This window comes from Pristis pectinata, chromosome 17, assembly GCF_009764475.1.
Source record: "Pristis pectinata isolate sPriPec2 chromosome 17, sPriPec2.1.pri, whole genome shotgun sequence".
NCBI lineage: Eukaryota > Metazoa > Chordata > Chondrichthyes > Rhinopristiformes > Pristidae > Pristis > Pristis pectinata.
The window spans coordinates 14,632,452-14,648,554 of NC_067421.1; the positions used below are offsets into that span (position 1 = coordinate 14,632,452).

Here is a 16,103-nt window from a genome sequence, read left to right on the forward strand (position 1 = left end):
GCCTTAGAGAAATTAGATAAATGATTAGCAAAGGAATTTCTTGTCACCTGATGTACAGTAAGTTGTTGATATATAATTTCTGCTGCAGGAAAGATCTGATTTGCTCAGCTTTTCCCACATGTCTGTGCGCTTTAAACAGAGGCACTATTTTTGGCAAGACAAATGTGAATGAACAGTTATTGACCAGATATTGCAGATAAATCCAGAAACAAGGAAGAGCAAGGAGGTGATTTGAGCCTTTAAAGAATTTTAAAGGATTTGAGAGAGAGAGAAGCTTTTTCCACAGCGGGAGGAGAACAGAACTGACAGTGACACTGTGGCACAGCTAGTCAAGCTGTTGCCTCACAGCTCCAACAACGTGGATTCAATCCTGACCTCAGGTGCTGTCTGTGTGTGCAGTTTGAAATGCTCTCTCTGTGACTTTGTGTGTTTCCTCCAGGTGCTCCAGTTTCCTCCCACATCCCAAAGTCGTATGGGTTTGTAGGTTAATTGGCCACTGTAAATTGCCACTAGTGTGTAGTGTGTGGTAGAATCAGGGAGGAGTTAATGGGAATGTGCGGTGAATAACAAAGTTCAGGGCATGGAGTTCATCAGTCAGGGCATTGAGTATAGAAGTTGGGATGTTATGTTGCAGTTGTACAAGATGTTGGTGAGGCCATATTAAGATATTTAAGATATTTATTTATTAGTCGCATGTACATCGAAACATACAGTGAAATGCGTCTTTTTGCGTTACTGAGAATGTGCTGGGGGTAGCCCGCAAGTGTCGCCACTCTTCTGGCGCCAACATAGCATGCCCACAGCTCCTAACCTGTACATCTTTGGAATGTGGGAGGAGACCCATGCAGACACGGGGGGAAAGTACAAACTCCTTACAGACAGCAGCCGGAATTGAACCCGGGTCTCTGGCGCTGTAATAGCATAATGCTAACCACTACACTATCGTGCCGCCATGCTGTACCATGCCACATTTGGAATATTGTGTTCAGTTTTGGTCACCCTGCTGTAGGAAAGATGCCATTAAGCTGGAAAGAGTGCAGAGGAGATTTACGAGGATGTTGCCGAGACTCAATCTATCGCGTTATGGAGAGAGTTTGATCAGGTTGGGACATTTTTCATTCGAGCATGGGAGAATGAAGGGTGATCTTATAGAGGTGTATAAAGACATAAGGGAATAGATAGGGTGAATGCACACAGTCTTTTTCCCAGGGTTGGAGAATCAAGAACTAGAGGACGTGGGTTTAAAGCGAGAGGGAAGAGATTTAACAGGAACCAGAGGGGCAACTTTTTTACCCAGAGGGTGGTCAGTATGTGGAATGAGCTGCCAGAGAAAGTGGTTGAGATCAGTACATTAACAACTTTTAAAAGGCACTTGGACAGGTACATGGATAGGAAAGGTTTCTAGGGATATGGACCAAATGCGGCCAAATGGGACCAGATTAGATTGTCATCTTGGTCAGCAGGGACCAGTTGGGCTGAAGGACCTGTTTCTGTGCTGTACTCTAAATGGAATTCATGTATGGTTAATGTAAATGAGTGCTTGATGATCAGTGGAGAATGGCCTGATTCTGCTCTGTATGTCTGTAACAGAGAAACATAACCTTACAAACACAGCAGGTCATTCAGGAAAGAAGGTACAAGCACTTCTCACATTCAGGGTGGTATTAGATTATTACACTTGCTGTTGAATGATGGTCTGGCTCCAAAATGGATGTTCCTTTTCCCATGCATTGGGATAAATGGATCATTTTTGGATTGGCATCAGTCATTCAGGGGGTGCCAGTGGAATCAGTGTTGGAGCCTCAACTTATCCACGTCAATAACTAGGGTAAAGGGGCCAAGTGTACTCTAGCCATGTTTTTTTCTGAGGTTGGGTTAGCAAGTTGTGAGGAGGATAGAAAGAGCCTGCAAAGAGATTGAGATATGTTACGTAAATGGGCAAGATGATGGCAGATGGAGTATAATGTGGGAAAATGTAAGGTTTGCACTATGGAAGGAAGAATGATAAAGCAAATTATTATTTAAACAGAGTAAGACTACAAAATGAGGTACAAGGTGATCTGGGGGCCCCTAGTGCACAAAGCATGCAAAAATAGCATTCAGGTCCAGAAAGTAATCAGGGAGGCTAATAGAATATTGGTCTGTATTGCAAGGTGTGTGAAGAATGAAATAAGGGAGGTTTTGATGCAACTTTACAGGCTGCTGGTGAAATTACACCTGGAGTACTGTGTACAGTTTTGAGGAAGGATGCGCTTGCATTGGAGGCAGTGCAGTGGAGGTTCATTAGGTAGATTCCAGGGATCAAGAGGTTGACATATGAAGAGATGTTGAGCAGGTTTGGCCGATACTCAGTGGCGTTTTGAAGAATGCGAGGTGATCTTGTTGAAACACGTCAGATTCTGACGGAGATTGACAAGGGGGTTGCTGACAGGTTTCCCCTCCCAGTTGGGGTATCTAGAACTCTTTAGAATGAGGGATCTCCCATTTCACATGGAGGTGAGGAGGGATTCCTTTTCTCATGGGGCTGTGAATCTTTGGAATTTTCTACCTTAGGGAGTTGTGAAAGTGGTTTCATTGAAAATATGTAATGCAGACGATGACAGACGTTTAAATTACAAGAAAGTCAAGAGATATGAGGAGACAGCAGGAAGGTGGTATTGAGGCCAAGATTGGGCTTTGAGGTCGTGAGGGGAGGGAAACTGAACTTGGTTAACATTGCTTGTATAATTATTACCCAAAATAGCAGCTAACATGTAAAAGAAGCCAGAAGCTGGTCCTAACTTTTTAAAAACAATGTCGGTATTTTTCTAACTTCTGCTTCTCAGCTGTGTCAGGTATGAGGTCATTCACCAGCCCTACAAAGGACAAGGCTAAGAAGTGTCACCGATGGTTTCCATGTCAATCACCCGTGAAGCGAAGGAAGTGATGTTGCCAGTGCGTGTGAGAGCTGGTCACCCATGAGCCAATGAATGCTGAGTAGCGCGGTCTGCAGGACTCAGCTGGGTGTTCAGCAGGCTTGTTGTTGGACAGCGGGTATTGATCATTCAAGCTGCAAGCTATTGAGGAATGGGTGGACATCCAGCTGAATAATCAGGACTATTCTATTGCACACGAGGTCTGGTGGAATAGATTCCACTCAAAGAACTTCACACAAAGGGCTATAGTTTGGGAGCTCCTCGCTCTGCAGATAGGGGACATTGGGGAATTCAGGAGTAAGTTAGTGTGGACAGTGGAAGTGAGAAGATTAGGTGGATGAGAGTCACCTGGGGTAGCGGTTGGTGAAAGGGAAAGACAAGTTAGGGTGGAGAGAGTTGGGGGAGGGCAGCTTTAGTCAATGGGGGATTGGGTGGGTGGGGATCAGTTCTGAACTTTTGCGGATGGGTTCAGCTGAGGAGGTGAATGGGATAGGGAGGTGTCAAGGAGTTCGATGGTGAAGAAATGATAGCCAGGAAAGAACACTTAATGAAGAACCTAATCAGAAGAAGGTGGACACATTAGAGCCCTCAACTGTCGCTTAGAGAGTGGCTTACCCTTTCTCAAATAACAGTGAGGCAGTCCTCTATTGTCTTGTGAAGGCCTGTTTCAGTGTGCAAGACCTCTGCCACCTGCAAGCCTTGTGTGCACAGTGCAATTTGCACAGGTAACTTGAAATGCAGCATTGCACACTGACAGGGTGTCACCACCCATGCTCAATGGTCCCCATGCACAAGCTTTTTATACCATAGAGGGGCCACACCTAATGTAGGGAAGAACATTATTGACACACTCAGAACTTGACTGTGTTTGGTGATTGGGATGATACTCTATCTTCTGCCATTCAAAACATTGAGGACACAATGGAATTTCCACAGCTGAACATCTCAAGGATTAACAGGCTGATCATTAGTTATTGTATTAATGTTCAGTAATGGAGGTGGCATCATATTTACTCACAAATTACAGCAAAAAGTATGAAGTTCAGAATTCTCAGGGGACTCTGCTGGTAGTGGGCATTAAACCTGGATCTCAGGGGAACAGTTTAACCTCAGTGAATGCCTTTAAATACATTGAGAATTGTTCAAAGATCAAATAAAAACTACAGAGGTTGGAAATCTGAAATAACAGCAAAATGCTGGAAACACTCAGCAGGCCAGGCAGCCTCTGATGAAGGGTCTTTGATCTGAAACGTTAACTGCTTCTCTTTCCACAGATACTGCCTGACCTGCTGAGTGTTTCCAGCATTTTCTGTTTTAATTTGTAGACTGGCCCCCAGTATGAATATAAATATCAAGATGCCTGGCATTGTCATTTTCTACTTATTGTCTTACTTAATCTTTTCTCTCACTCCTTAGTGAATTTCCTTTAACTATGAAAGCAGGCAATTTGATTATTTATCTGGTAGAAATGTATAAAATTATGAAAGATAGAGATAAGGTAGATAGTCAGAATCTTGTTCCCAGGGTGGAAAAGTCAAAATCTAGAGGGCAGAGGTTTAAGGTGAGGGGGGAAAGTTTAAAGGAGATGTGCAAGGCAGGTTATTTACACAGAGGGTGGTAGGTGTCTGGAACGTGCTGCCCTGGGAGGTGGTAGAAGGAGATATGATGGCAACTTTTAAGAGGTATTTAAACAGATACATGAACAGGCAGGAAACTGAGGGATGAACAGACCATGTGCAGGTAGATAGGATTAATTAGATTAGCATCATGGTCAGCGCAGACATGGTGGGCCGAAGGGCCTGTACCTGTGCTGTACTGTTCTATGTTCTACGTTTATTGCTGTTATGTATCCTACAAAACACCAGTGACTTCACTGTTTCTTCACACCATTGGCTGTAATGGACTTTGGTACGTGCTGGGGTAGGAAAAGGTGCATTTTAAATATTAAATTTTATTTAAAACCATGGTTATGTCCTTGTCTACGATGAGCCTTTCAACATTTTAAAAACTATAGTGAAATAGTTTGAAAGTTAATGATTGGAAGGCAGAAGCAGCACGGGATCAGTGTGGGCTGGTGCATTGCCACCTGCATTAAAAATCAGTGGTCAGGATCAAACTGGGTATATTCAATGATACGTTGCAGTCTATATTAGAGGACACTAAGTACATCATGTTGTAATTGGGTCAGTACAGCCAAGGTGAGGAAAGGGGCAGTGATACAACATGTACAGCATCAGCAAGAACTGACCTTTGAAACAAAATTAGGTTCAATAAATGATCCTTCAGTTTCATTGTTCACTTACTTGGTTATCTTTAAACCCCAGGCATTCCAAGCAGCGGATGGTTCCATTTCCTCTCCCAGACAAATAAGAGTGAGTGTTTTCTCCTGTGTGAGCTCTGTAAGCTTTTCTGAAGATATTAACGGACTCAATCTCCTGTCACTTACGCAAAACCCCAAATGAAGCAAGACCTCACCATGGTCAAAGGCGAAGGACAGAAGACACAACTTTTTTGTTTATTAGTGACTGGACTTATTTCCTACTCTACGGTTCAAACAGGTATGTTGAAATAAATAATTGGAAATATGTACACTATTAATCCTGTTGCCTTTTTATTTCTTATACTTGTGTATCTTTCATCTAGGTTCTTTGGCATTTACTTATTCAGTACTTTTTATTATTAAGAGTTGATCAGAATATGAGTTAAGGTGCATAATTATTGGGTTTACAATTTATGGAGCAAGATGTTCAAGACCATCACTTCTGGGGGGAGTTCAAACCACTTTTAAAATAGGTCTATGTCTTTCCCTGTGTTTTGGATAGGACACCATGACAAATAATGGTTCTGCTCTCTAACATTGATTTAACATTTCCTGCACAATCTCCATCCAGAACTATTTTTTTTCCACATTAAGTTTATTTTACATAAAACTCTGAAAGCTGCATCAAGACTAGGGGGAAGTGTTGACAGACCCAGTGTGTGTGCTGGTGTCCATTAGGCTGGGAGGCTCAGCCTGATAAGTCTTTGGTTTGCTCTGCTGTGACTGGATATTGCCGCAGAAACAAGTGAAGCAATAATCATGTTGTTTTTGTTTCAGGAACTCAACAGACCCATTTCACTGGAACCCAGTTCTTCCCTCCTCAGTACTGAGATTGTATAACTTTTAATCCTTTTGCTTTCTTTCATATGTTGATGTACTGGAGGTCCAACAATCGCAGAGACGTATCTGATGGTTGTGTGTGCTTGTGTGTGTGTGTTTGTTCAAATGGAACAATATGTTTACATTCATATAGCATTTTATATTGGCTAAGGATGTCCCAGAGAGCTTCATAGACAGTGAAATGGTGAAAATGTAAGGAAATATTGCTGCCAATATGCATCTAGCAAGCTCTTACAAAAAGCAATGAGATACGTGACCAGAGAATTTGTTTTGCTGGTGTTGGTTGAGGGAGACAACAGGGGAAATGCCTGTGACTTCTTCAAGTCATACCACTAATCCTGTTTAGGTGGGAATTTGACTTAGAGGTGTTCAGTCACAATTCCACGGATGGTAGCTTCGCAACATTGGCTCCTCGGTCAAGCACATGAACCGAATGTCCGACACTATTGTTCCTGTCGTACTGAGCAAGATTACTATTACGTGCACCTGAAAGGAGGAACACTACTTGAAAATAAAAAAGAACTGCAGATGCTGGCAATCTGAAATAAAACCAGAAAATACTGGGAAAACTCAGCAAGACAGACAGCAACTGTAGAAAGAGAAACAGTTAATCTTTCAAGTCTGGGACCCTGTATCAGAACTCAGAAAGAGAGGTCGAAGTTAGTCGGGTTAGCAGGGAAGACTGGTCCTTGGTTTAATAACTCATCCTAAAGAAGTCTTCTCACTCTGGAGGAGTCTATAAATATTGCAGAGACTCTCAGCTAAGATTGTGCCCTTGGAACTTGGAGGTGGGCTTGAAGCTCTAAGTTTCTGACTCAGAGGTAAAGTGCTCCTCAGAGCCACAGATATTGTGTCATTCAGCAATGGGAGAAAAATGGGAGACACCACAACTGACTCTGATGCAGCTTCATCCACTTCCCCACAGCCTGCTTCACATTTTGTTCTTTCTTATCTTTCAGTCCATTCCAAATTGGGTAAGGCAATCCTGAATTTTTTGAAGAGGTTGTATTCTCCCCTAACAATCTGGTAGAGCAAGGATTCATGTTTACAACATGTCCAGCTGTGAAGTTGGTCGTTAGTTGGCTAGGAAATGAAAATAAGGTTCTTCTTTCAAAAGCTCAATTCTACTGGCAGGGGACAAGTTACTGTCTTCAAACTCACTTTGTCTACAAAGTAAGTTTGAAGACAGTCTACGAATCTTCAAAAATACACCTAGCAACAAGGCCATTTATTCATAGGATCAGTTTGGATGGTGGACTTCCACGCTTCATTCAGCACTGAGTTTCTCTGCTCTCCAAGGCTGTATTACTTGTGTTGTTCCTTCTGTAACTCAGGCATAATGATAATGACACATGATGTCAGGTCAAATGCAGCCGTAGACACCAGAAATACTTTTAGCTATGATAGTAATGATTAGTTATACTGGCATGTTAACTCTGTTGTTGTCTGACAGGAATGGAGAGGAATAAGGGGAGTTGCCAAGCTGGGAACTGCACAATACAGGAAAATAATTTGATCCATATGATATCAGGAAGCAGGCATTCCTGTACTTCTCCCCAGTTTACTTATTTCTTCACTGTTATTACCTGTTGCTTTGCTAGTTTTGCTAGTTTTGGCAGAAGGTTGACAGGTGGAAAATAGTGTACTGTGGATGGAAGCAGAAGCAGGTGTTTCCCTGATCAAATATTGAGTGCATTTTGTTTGGCAAAATTTGTGAAAAGCTGTTTGGGGGGTGAAAAGCTGAATTAAGGCATGGTTAGTGTTATTAATGTGCCGAGTAAGTGTTTTATTTCAGGTCTGGCTTGCTGTCAACCAGCTTAATAAACAACATTTCAAAGTTGTTGCAGCAATAGCAGCAGTGGTTAGTCAGCCGAGCCGGCTGGATCCTGAAGGGTATGCCTCCAGACTGGATCTGCAGCAGGTAGTGAGCCTACCACCGTGAAGAATAAACCTACCCGACCTCATCCTCACCAATCTAACTCTGGCAGATGCATCTATCTATGGTAAAGGTGATACTGCACAGTCCTTATGGAGACTGTCCTTGACCTCAAGGCAACAGTGACTAAAGTGTAGCATCAAGGTGCCCTGATAAAACTGAAGTCAATGGGCATCAAGGGGAAAACACCTGGAGGTTAGAGAGATACTTCATACAAAGGAAGATAGTTGTGGTTGTCAGAGGTCAATCATCCCAGCCCCAGGAGCTCCTCAGAGCAGTGTCTAAAGTTCAACCATCTCCAGCTCATTCATCAATGATCTTCCTCCCATCATAGGTCAGAAGCGGGGATGACCACTGATGAATGGACAATGTTCAATTCCATCCACAACTTAGCAAGTGAAGCTATCTTTGCTGGCAGGCAGCAAGATATCCAGGTATGGGTGATAAGTGGCAAATAGCATTTGTGCCACAGAAGTGCCAGACGATGACCATATCCAACAAGAGAACATCTAACCATCTACATTCAATGGCATTACCATCACCTAGTGCCCCACCATCAATATCCTAGGGGGTCATCATTGACCAACAACATAAATATTGTGGTTGCAAGATCAGGTCAGAGGCTGGATATCTTCTACCGAGTGACTCACCTCCTGAAATCAAAAGACACAAGTCAGGAGTGTGAGGGAATGATCTCCACTTGCCTGGTTAAATGCAGCTCCAACAACTTTCAAAGCTTGACACCACTGAGGACCAAACTGTCCACTTGTTTGGCACTTCATCAACAACATTAAACATTATTCCCTCCGATAATGGCACACAATGGGTGCAGTGTGTACTGTCCACAAAATGCACTGCAATTATTCACCCAGCCTCTCCGATAGCACCTCCCAAGCCCACAGGTTTACCATTGAGAAGGCCAAGGGCAGCAGGTGCATGGGGACACCATCACCCTGTAGGTTCCCCTCCCAGTCACGGCGCAGTCTGACTTGGAAAGATATCATCAGTCCTTCATGGTTACTGGGTTTAAATCCTTGAACTCCTCATCCAACAGCTCTGTAGGAGGACCTTCACCAGAAGGATTACAGAGGTTCAGGAAGGTGGCTTAACATCACCTTCTCACAGGCGATTAGGGATGGGCAATACATGCTGAGCTTGCCAGCGATGCCCCCATCCCGAAAATGAATAAATAAAAAACTGGATAACTATCCTCAAAGCAAAAAGCTGCAGTTGCTGGAAAACTGGGATAAAATCAGGAGATGGTGGAAGTATTCAGTAGGTCAGACAGCATCAGGGAGAAAGTAAAATTAATCTTACAAATTCATGATCTTTCTGGGCAGTTCTGATACAAACTGGAAGGGCTGGTTATCTGAAATTGAGTCCTGAGAGTTGTAACATGCCTGGTCAGAAGATGACATGTTCCTGAAACTTAAATCGGAACAGTGTAAGAGGCCAAAGGTGAAGAGGTAGGTTTGGAAGTGGGACAGAGCTCAGGCTCACCTTTGGGACCGAACATGATCTGCAGTTTATTTGCCCAATGTAGAAGAGATCACGTTGTGATCTCCAAATGCAAAGTCGAGACAAAGTCGAGTTTATTGCCACAAGTACATGTGTGCACAGGTGCAATGAAAAACTTACTTGCAGCAGCATCACAGGCACAGAGCGTCATATAAGCAGCATTCACAAGAAAGACATAAATTAAACATAAATTATACACTAGAACACAAAACTGGGAGAGTTACATGTGAATTTTGGCTTCACCCAAGAGGTGGGATGGGAAGACATAAAAGGGCAGGTGCTGCATCTCTGACAGTGAGAAGTGAGTGTTGGCAGAGATGAAAGAGTAAGACAAGTGTCATGGAGGGGAACGGTCACTTCATAATCTAAAAGGGGAAGGGAGGAGAAGATGCACCTGGTGGTGGCATCATGTTGAAAGTGGAGGATGATCTGTCACATGGAGCAGCTGATGGGGTAGAAGGTGAGGCCATGGGGAACTCTGGGTGGCAGAAGAAGGAGTGAGAACAGAAGTGCAAGGAATGGAACAGATGCAGCTGAGAGCCGTGTCAACTATGGTGGAAGGGAAGCAACGGTGAGGGGAAAACAGAAGACTTCTTGGAAGCTTTGGTGTGGAAAGTATCATCATTAGAACAGACGCTATAGAGCTGGATGAAATGGGGTCCTTACAGGGAGCAGGGTAGGAGGAGATGTTGTTGAGATAGTTGTGGGAGTCTTTGGGCTTGCAATGGATGTTGGCTGCTAACCTCTCCTCTGACATGGAGGTGGAGGACAAGAAAGAGAGGGGTAATCAGAGATGGTCCATGTGAAAGTGAAGCCAGGATGGAAGTTGGCAGCAAATGTGATGGAATGTTTGGGTTCTGTATCAGAACAGGAAGCATCAATTCATTCATCAATAAATTGGAAGAAAGAAGCGAGGGAGGGGGTTTGAGTAGATCTGAAACAAGGACTGTTCCATTTATTTCCCCAAAGCGACAAGGCATAGCTTGAACCTGTGGAGGAAATGAGTAAAGTTAAAGGGGAAGTTGTTCAATGTTAGAATGAGCTCAACAAAGCAGAGTGGTGGTGGAGGGGGGCTGGTCGGGCCTCTGTTTGAGGAAGAATTGCTTGTCCTCAGTGCATCTTGGTGTGGGATTGAGGTGAAGAGGGATTGGATGACCATGGTGAAAATGAGCTGGTCAGGATCAGGAACCTTTAAGTTGTAAAAACGGACAGTTCTGCAATTGTTCGACTTGTAATGTTAACTATACTTCTCTGTCTCCACAGATGCTGTCTGACCCATTGAGTTCTCTGCTTTTTCTTTCAGGTTTTCAGCATCTGTGGCACTTTAAATCACCGTTCCACCTTTGGTTTCTCTCCCCCCCCTGTTTCTCTCATCTATTTCTTATTCATTTCCTATTTTCATCTTCTCCAGACAGGTGAGCTGTGATTACCAGGGTTTCACTCTCTCGCAGCCAGCACCACCACCGCTTGTGTCATCCACCCTCTTTCAGTCTTCACCCTATTCCATTTCATTTATGTCTCTCCTCCCTTCCCCCTTCTTGGCAACTTAAAAGTTGTCTGATTTATAACTTTTCTCCATTCTGAGGGAAGGCTATTAGCCTGACATTTTAACTCTGGTTTTCTCTCCACAGATGCTGTCTGACTCGGTGAGTATTTGCAGCATTTTCTGGTTTTAGTTTGGAAAACTAAACTAATTGGTGATGAGTGATGCCCTGGGAGGATCTATGATAGAGTAGAAACTTTTCACAAGGTTTATAAATGACTTGAATAGAAAACCACGTATCCAAGTTTGTCCATGTTACAAAGATGGGTGCATTGTGGATACACTTTAATTTTTGCGTTAATTTATTCATTCATGGAATGTAGATGCCACTGGCGTCACCAGCATTTATTGTCCATGCCTTGTGGTCCCTGAACTCAAGAGGCAGTTAAGAACCATTGATGGGTCTGGAGTCACATAAAGGCCAAAGATAGTAGATTTTTTTCCCTGAAGGACATTAGTGAAACTACCGGGTTTTTACAACAATGCTGTAATTTATTTGTCATCACTACATATGGAAGGATTTTTTAAATAGATTCTATATTTATAGAATTACTTGAATTTAAATTCCCCGCTGCTCTGGTGGGAAAGAAACTCCTGTGTCTAGGTCAATGGTCCAGGCCTCCAGATACTTATGCAGATGACTTGCGCATCCTGACTGTACCAAGAGTATGAGAACAGAAGCAGAAGCAGGAGGACCCTGTGGGCTGTGTCACCATTCAGTGAGGTCGTGCCAGGTCCAGTGACCCAAGTAAAACCTCTGGTTAATTCTCACTACTTTTAATTTCCTTAGTATCTATAATCCATTGATCTTAGTCAGGAAGATACCCAGTGTTGAACACCCATAGTCCACTGAGCAAGAGAATGTCTGAAAATTCACAGACTTCGCAGTAAAGGGGTTTTCTGGTTCGAGATGACCCCTATCTTGAGACTAAGTCTCCAATTTCTAAACTCCCATACCAGAGGGGTTAGTCTCTGAACAGTGACCACTAACACTATCTCTAACCACTAACAAAACCCATTCTGAACACTAAAGCTTATAATGAAGTCACCCACTCATCCTCTTAAATTCCTGTGTGTAAGGACTTATCCTATACTACCCAGTCCTCAGAGAACAATCCCTTCATCTTAGTTTAATCACCACTAGTGGGAGGGTGAGTCACAGAATGTGGGGCGAGTTGAGGGAAATATGAGGAGAATAAAATGAGATTTGTCTAGGATTAGTGTAAATGGATGTTGGATGTCAGTATTGACTCATTGGACTGAAGGGCCTGTTTCCAGGCTGTACGATGCTAACAAAATCTTGCTTCTATCGTTCATGTTCATTCACTGATACACACTTGCCTAAGATCAGGCACATTTGAATCAGAATTAGAATCACTGACATATGTTGTGAAATGTGTTATTTTGTGGCAGCAGTGCAGTGCAAGACATAAAGACATAAAAATTGCCGTAAGTTACCAAAATAAATAAATAGTGCAAAAGAGGAAAACACAACAGGTCTACAGCACACAAGTTGTGCCAGGTTTTATGCATGAATTATTCTTTAAAGCACCTTGTGCCTGTGAGGTTTTTGCACCCATTTCCTGCTGAAGTTCAGGCCACTGGGAAATTGGACCAAGCACTTCCTGCACGATTCACACCAAAAAGGTGGTCAGTTCTCAATGTCAACATACGTGGCACCCACTAATATCATTGACAGAAACTGAATTGAAAGCTTACAAACTATAAGCTTCGGTATTAACTTTAAAGAAAATAGAGAGATCATGTCAAAAGTAGTAAATTATCTGTGATTTAAAATGTCCCTACTGGGACATTAGTTGTATATTTTATAAGTTTCTCCCAATTATCTAATGCATTAAAATTCTCATTGTCAGTGATCAATTGGATCTATGAATCAGGAACAAAACAATGAGCTTCTGGAGGAACTCAATGGGTCAGGCAGCATCTGTGAAGGGAAATGGACAACCAACATTCTAGTCCAGATGAAAGGTCTCAACCTGAAATGTCGATTGCCAGAACAACTCACCAGTTCTACTTCCTGCCATCTTTTCCATAGCAATGGAAATGTTTCCTCACCATTTATTTTAGGGTGCAGGCAGTGCATTCCAGAATACAACCACACACTGAGCAAACAAGTTTTTCCTCAAGTCTCTTAATTCTCTTTCTCTTAATTTTATGCCTGTGATCTCCATTCCAGGACCCCTCCACCAAAGGAACAGCCTCCATTATCCACTCTGTCCAGATCCCCCATTATTTTATATATTTTATATATCAACTCTCCCCTCAGCCTTCTCTTTCTAACAAAAAAACAGATCCAGCCTCTCTAACCTAACCTTTTAACTGTAGTTCCTCATCCCAGGAACCTTTCCCATAAATCTCTTTTGGACCCTATAATGGAAATAGGAAACAATGAAAACAATCTTTCTTTCAGCAAGGTTGTCTCAATGTCATGATTTTTTGGGTTGACATCCAAATTGGCATTCAGACAAAATGTGATGATCCGATGGATCAACTACAGGTAAAGTCAGGTTGGTTCCTGTTTTAATGCCTTCCTATAATGAGGCGACAAGATGTGAAAACCATACTCCAATATGAGACAATTAACTGCAGAACTAGGGCAATAGAGGTAGAAATAGTTCATATTTCAAGGAATAGAATGTTATTATTGCCTCTAGATCATGGATTACTTTATCATGGATTAAATCTTGATATGAAATCTTCATATCTAAGTGATAACCTGAACATCAATTTAGTTAGCAAATGGGGGGGCAATAACTCTCAATGCCAAGGTGAGATATCTTCTTGCCTCAGACGGTTATTAATGTCTATCATTAACCTACTCGATTACTGCTTTATATTTTCCATGCAGATGGGCACAGAAGAGAATACTAAATAGTCCTCCTAGCAAAGTGTGACAAACCTTTTCTCTCTGTGCTGAGATTTCAAAAATAATTAAGTGGATGTAAAGAGCTTTGAGATGACCCAAGGTTGTGCAAGACACCAGAGCTTTAACTTTATCTTTTTTTTAAACCATATCATACTCTAATGTTTACCAAGGCAATTTGCTGGAAGAATTTGGGTGAGGAAAGCCATTCACCCATCCCTGAACCAAAACCTACAATCCTCCCAATCCAACATCACACTGCGTCCTGAATCACTCTACTATCTTTGTTTCCATTCCTTACATGGAAACCCAGTCCAACTGTTGTGAAGAAGCCTTTGCAGATGTTGCCTCCACTTAATTTGAACTTTCACCTTTTATCCTACTGGCTTTGAAATTGTACTATTTGACATAAAAGTTTCCAAACTCTTAAAGCATTAAAACAAATAGGATAAAGTCCCCACTGAGATAAAAGGCAAGAAAGAATGTTCAGTAAGCCTTAACTCTCCAGATGAATTTCAGGCCATTTATGTGTCATTTTGGGTTCAACTGGATATTGATTGTACATGGTCACCACAGAGGGTGTACATCTGTTTTGGTATTGTCTGGTGCCTATCCATTAAAACTTGATCGGATCTGTGAATATTAAAGACAATCTTCCCTTTATCTAAGTGCTCAGATTAGTGTTCTAAGGCAGTGCTGTGGATGGTGTGTAAATGAAGCTTATGATTAACAAAATGTAATATTTAAACAGTTATTTATGTGTTTTTTTTCCAAGACCAATCGCAGGTAACTGTTAACTTGAAAAGGTGAGTCTTTAACATAAATAAATGTCTTAGTGTTTACTTGTGGCCAAGAAGATATGAAATTTCTGTCACTTTATTGTCCAAAATCATTATTACTGCTACTCCTTGGCCATGATCTATCTTTTAATAGATTAGACTGTAACAGTATTTTATAATAGATTAGACTGTAACAGCAAATCAGTGGTAACCTGATCAAGGTTGGTTCCTCTCCCACATGGGGTGATTATCAGTTTAGTTAGAAATTAAGTGTGCAGGTAAGGGTGGGTGTCTACACTCAGTGATAACCTGAGTTGCTTTCATGCCTTTTGCTTACCTTGCTTTAATTTTCATTTTTTTGTCTTTATCTTTGTTTTCATAATTTTGCCATTACTTGGTTAAATTGTTGCTCTTACTGTTTGGATGCTGATGTCCACAATTATTTCCAATTAACTTCCTATTAATATATTTAACCTGAGGAAACAACAATTTAAAAGATAAGAGCAGGAGTATATCATTTAGTCCATAACCATGTTGCAGCCGTTAGTTGGCCACAGAAGCTCTATCTTTTTAATCACAGTTTCCTATTCTCTTTATAAATCCCTTAGTACCTTTAGTTTCCAAGAAATAGAATCGTAAAGTCATGGAGTGGTACAACACAGAAACAGCTGACCATGTTCATGCTACCCATTGCATCTACCTACACCAATCCCATTTACCTGCATCAGGTCCATTGCTGTCTAGGCCTTGGAAGAAAGTTTCTTTTTAATGTCCTTTCAACTGCTTCTTATGATGTCCATTCCAAAACCTTGGCTATTTTGTGTGAAGTGTTTTTATTAGATGCAATTTAATTTTAAGATGATGAAGATTCCTGTCTTCCTATTATAAACTGTAGGCCTGTATTGGATATTTTTCACCTGTCAACCACCTTAATGTCCAAACATAGACCGGTGTGAGGAGTGAGAAGCAGTATGATCCCCTGATGATCTACATTGGATATTGTGTCTGTCGTACATGCTCTCACAAGACATCTCCAATGTACTGGTAGCTAAAAACCTTTAGGTCAACTTCATGTTCCCTGAGACAGGTGGGTGTATGGAACTCAAACACAGGCTGAGGTGAGTGCCACACAAATGCATTCCCGATTAGTATATTTGACTTGAGTAAATATATTTTCAAGGATAAGAAAGGGAATTCTTATCCTACATGGAGAAAGAATCAGGAAACACATGAGAGAGGATAGACAGGAAGGATGTGCAGGTAATGTGAGATCTGGAGGGGTTGGAAAAGCCTTGTATGGGACATTGTATTGCCAAATAGCATGTTTCTGTACTACACAGTGTGTGGATTGTTGACGCCACATTTATT

The 16,103-nt window shown here is 41.9% G+C and overlaps 1 protein-coding gene across 1 annotated transcript in view; it reads left to right on the forward strand.

The window, feature by feature from the left end:
* Nucleotides 1-5,244: 5,244 nt before the first annotated feature.
* Nucleotides 5,245-16,103, forward strand: part of susd2 (sushi domain containing 2) — an 81,079-nt gene continuing 70,220 nt past the window's right edge. Inside the window, exon 1 of the mRNA XM_052032127.1 lies at nucleotides 5,245-5,473. Coding sequence (XP_051888087.1) covers nucleotides 5,374-5,473 — 100 coding nt within the window. The 5' untranslated portion in view covers nucleotides 5,245-5,373. The remainder of the gene's footprint in view (nucleotides 5,474-16,103) is intronic.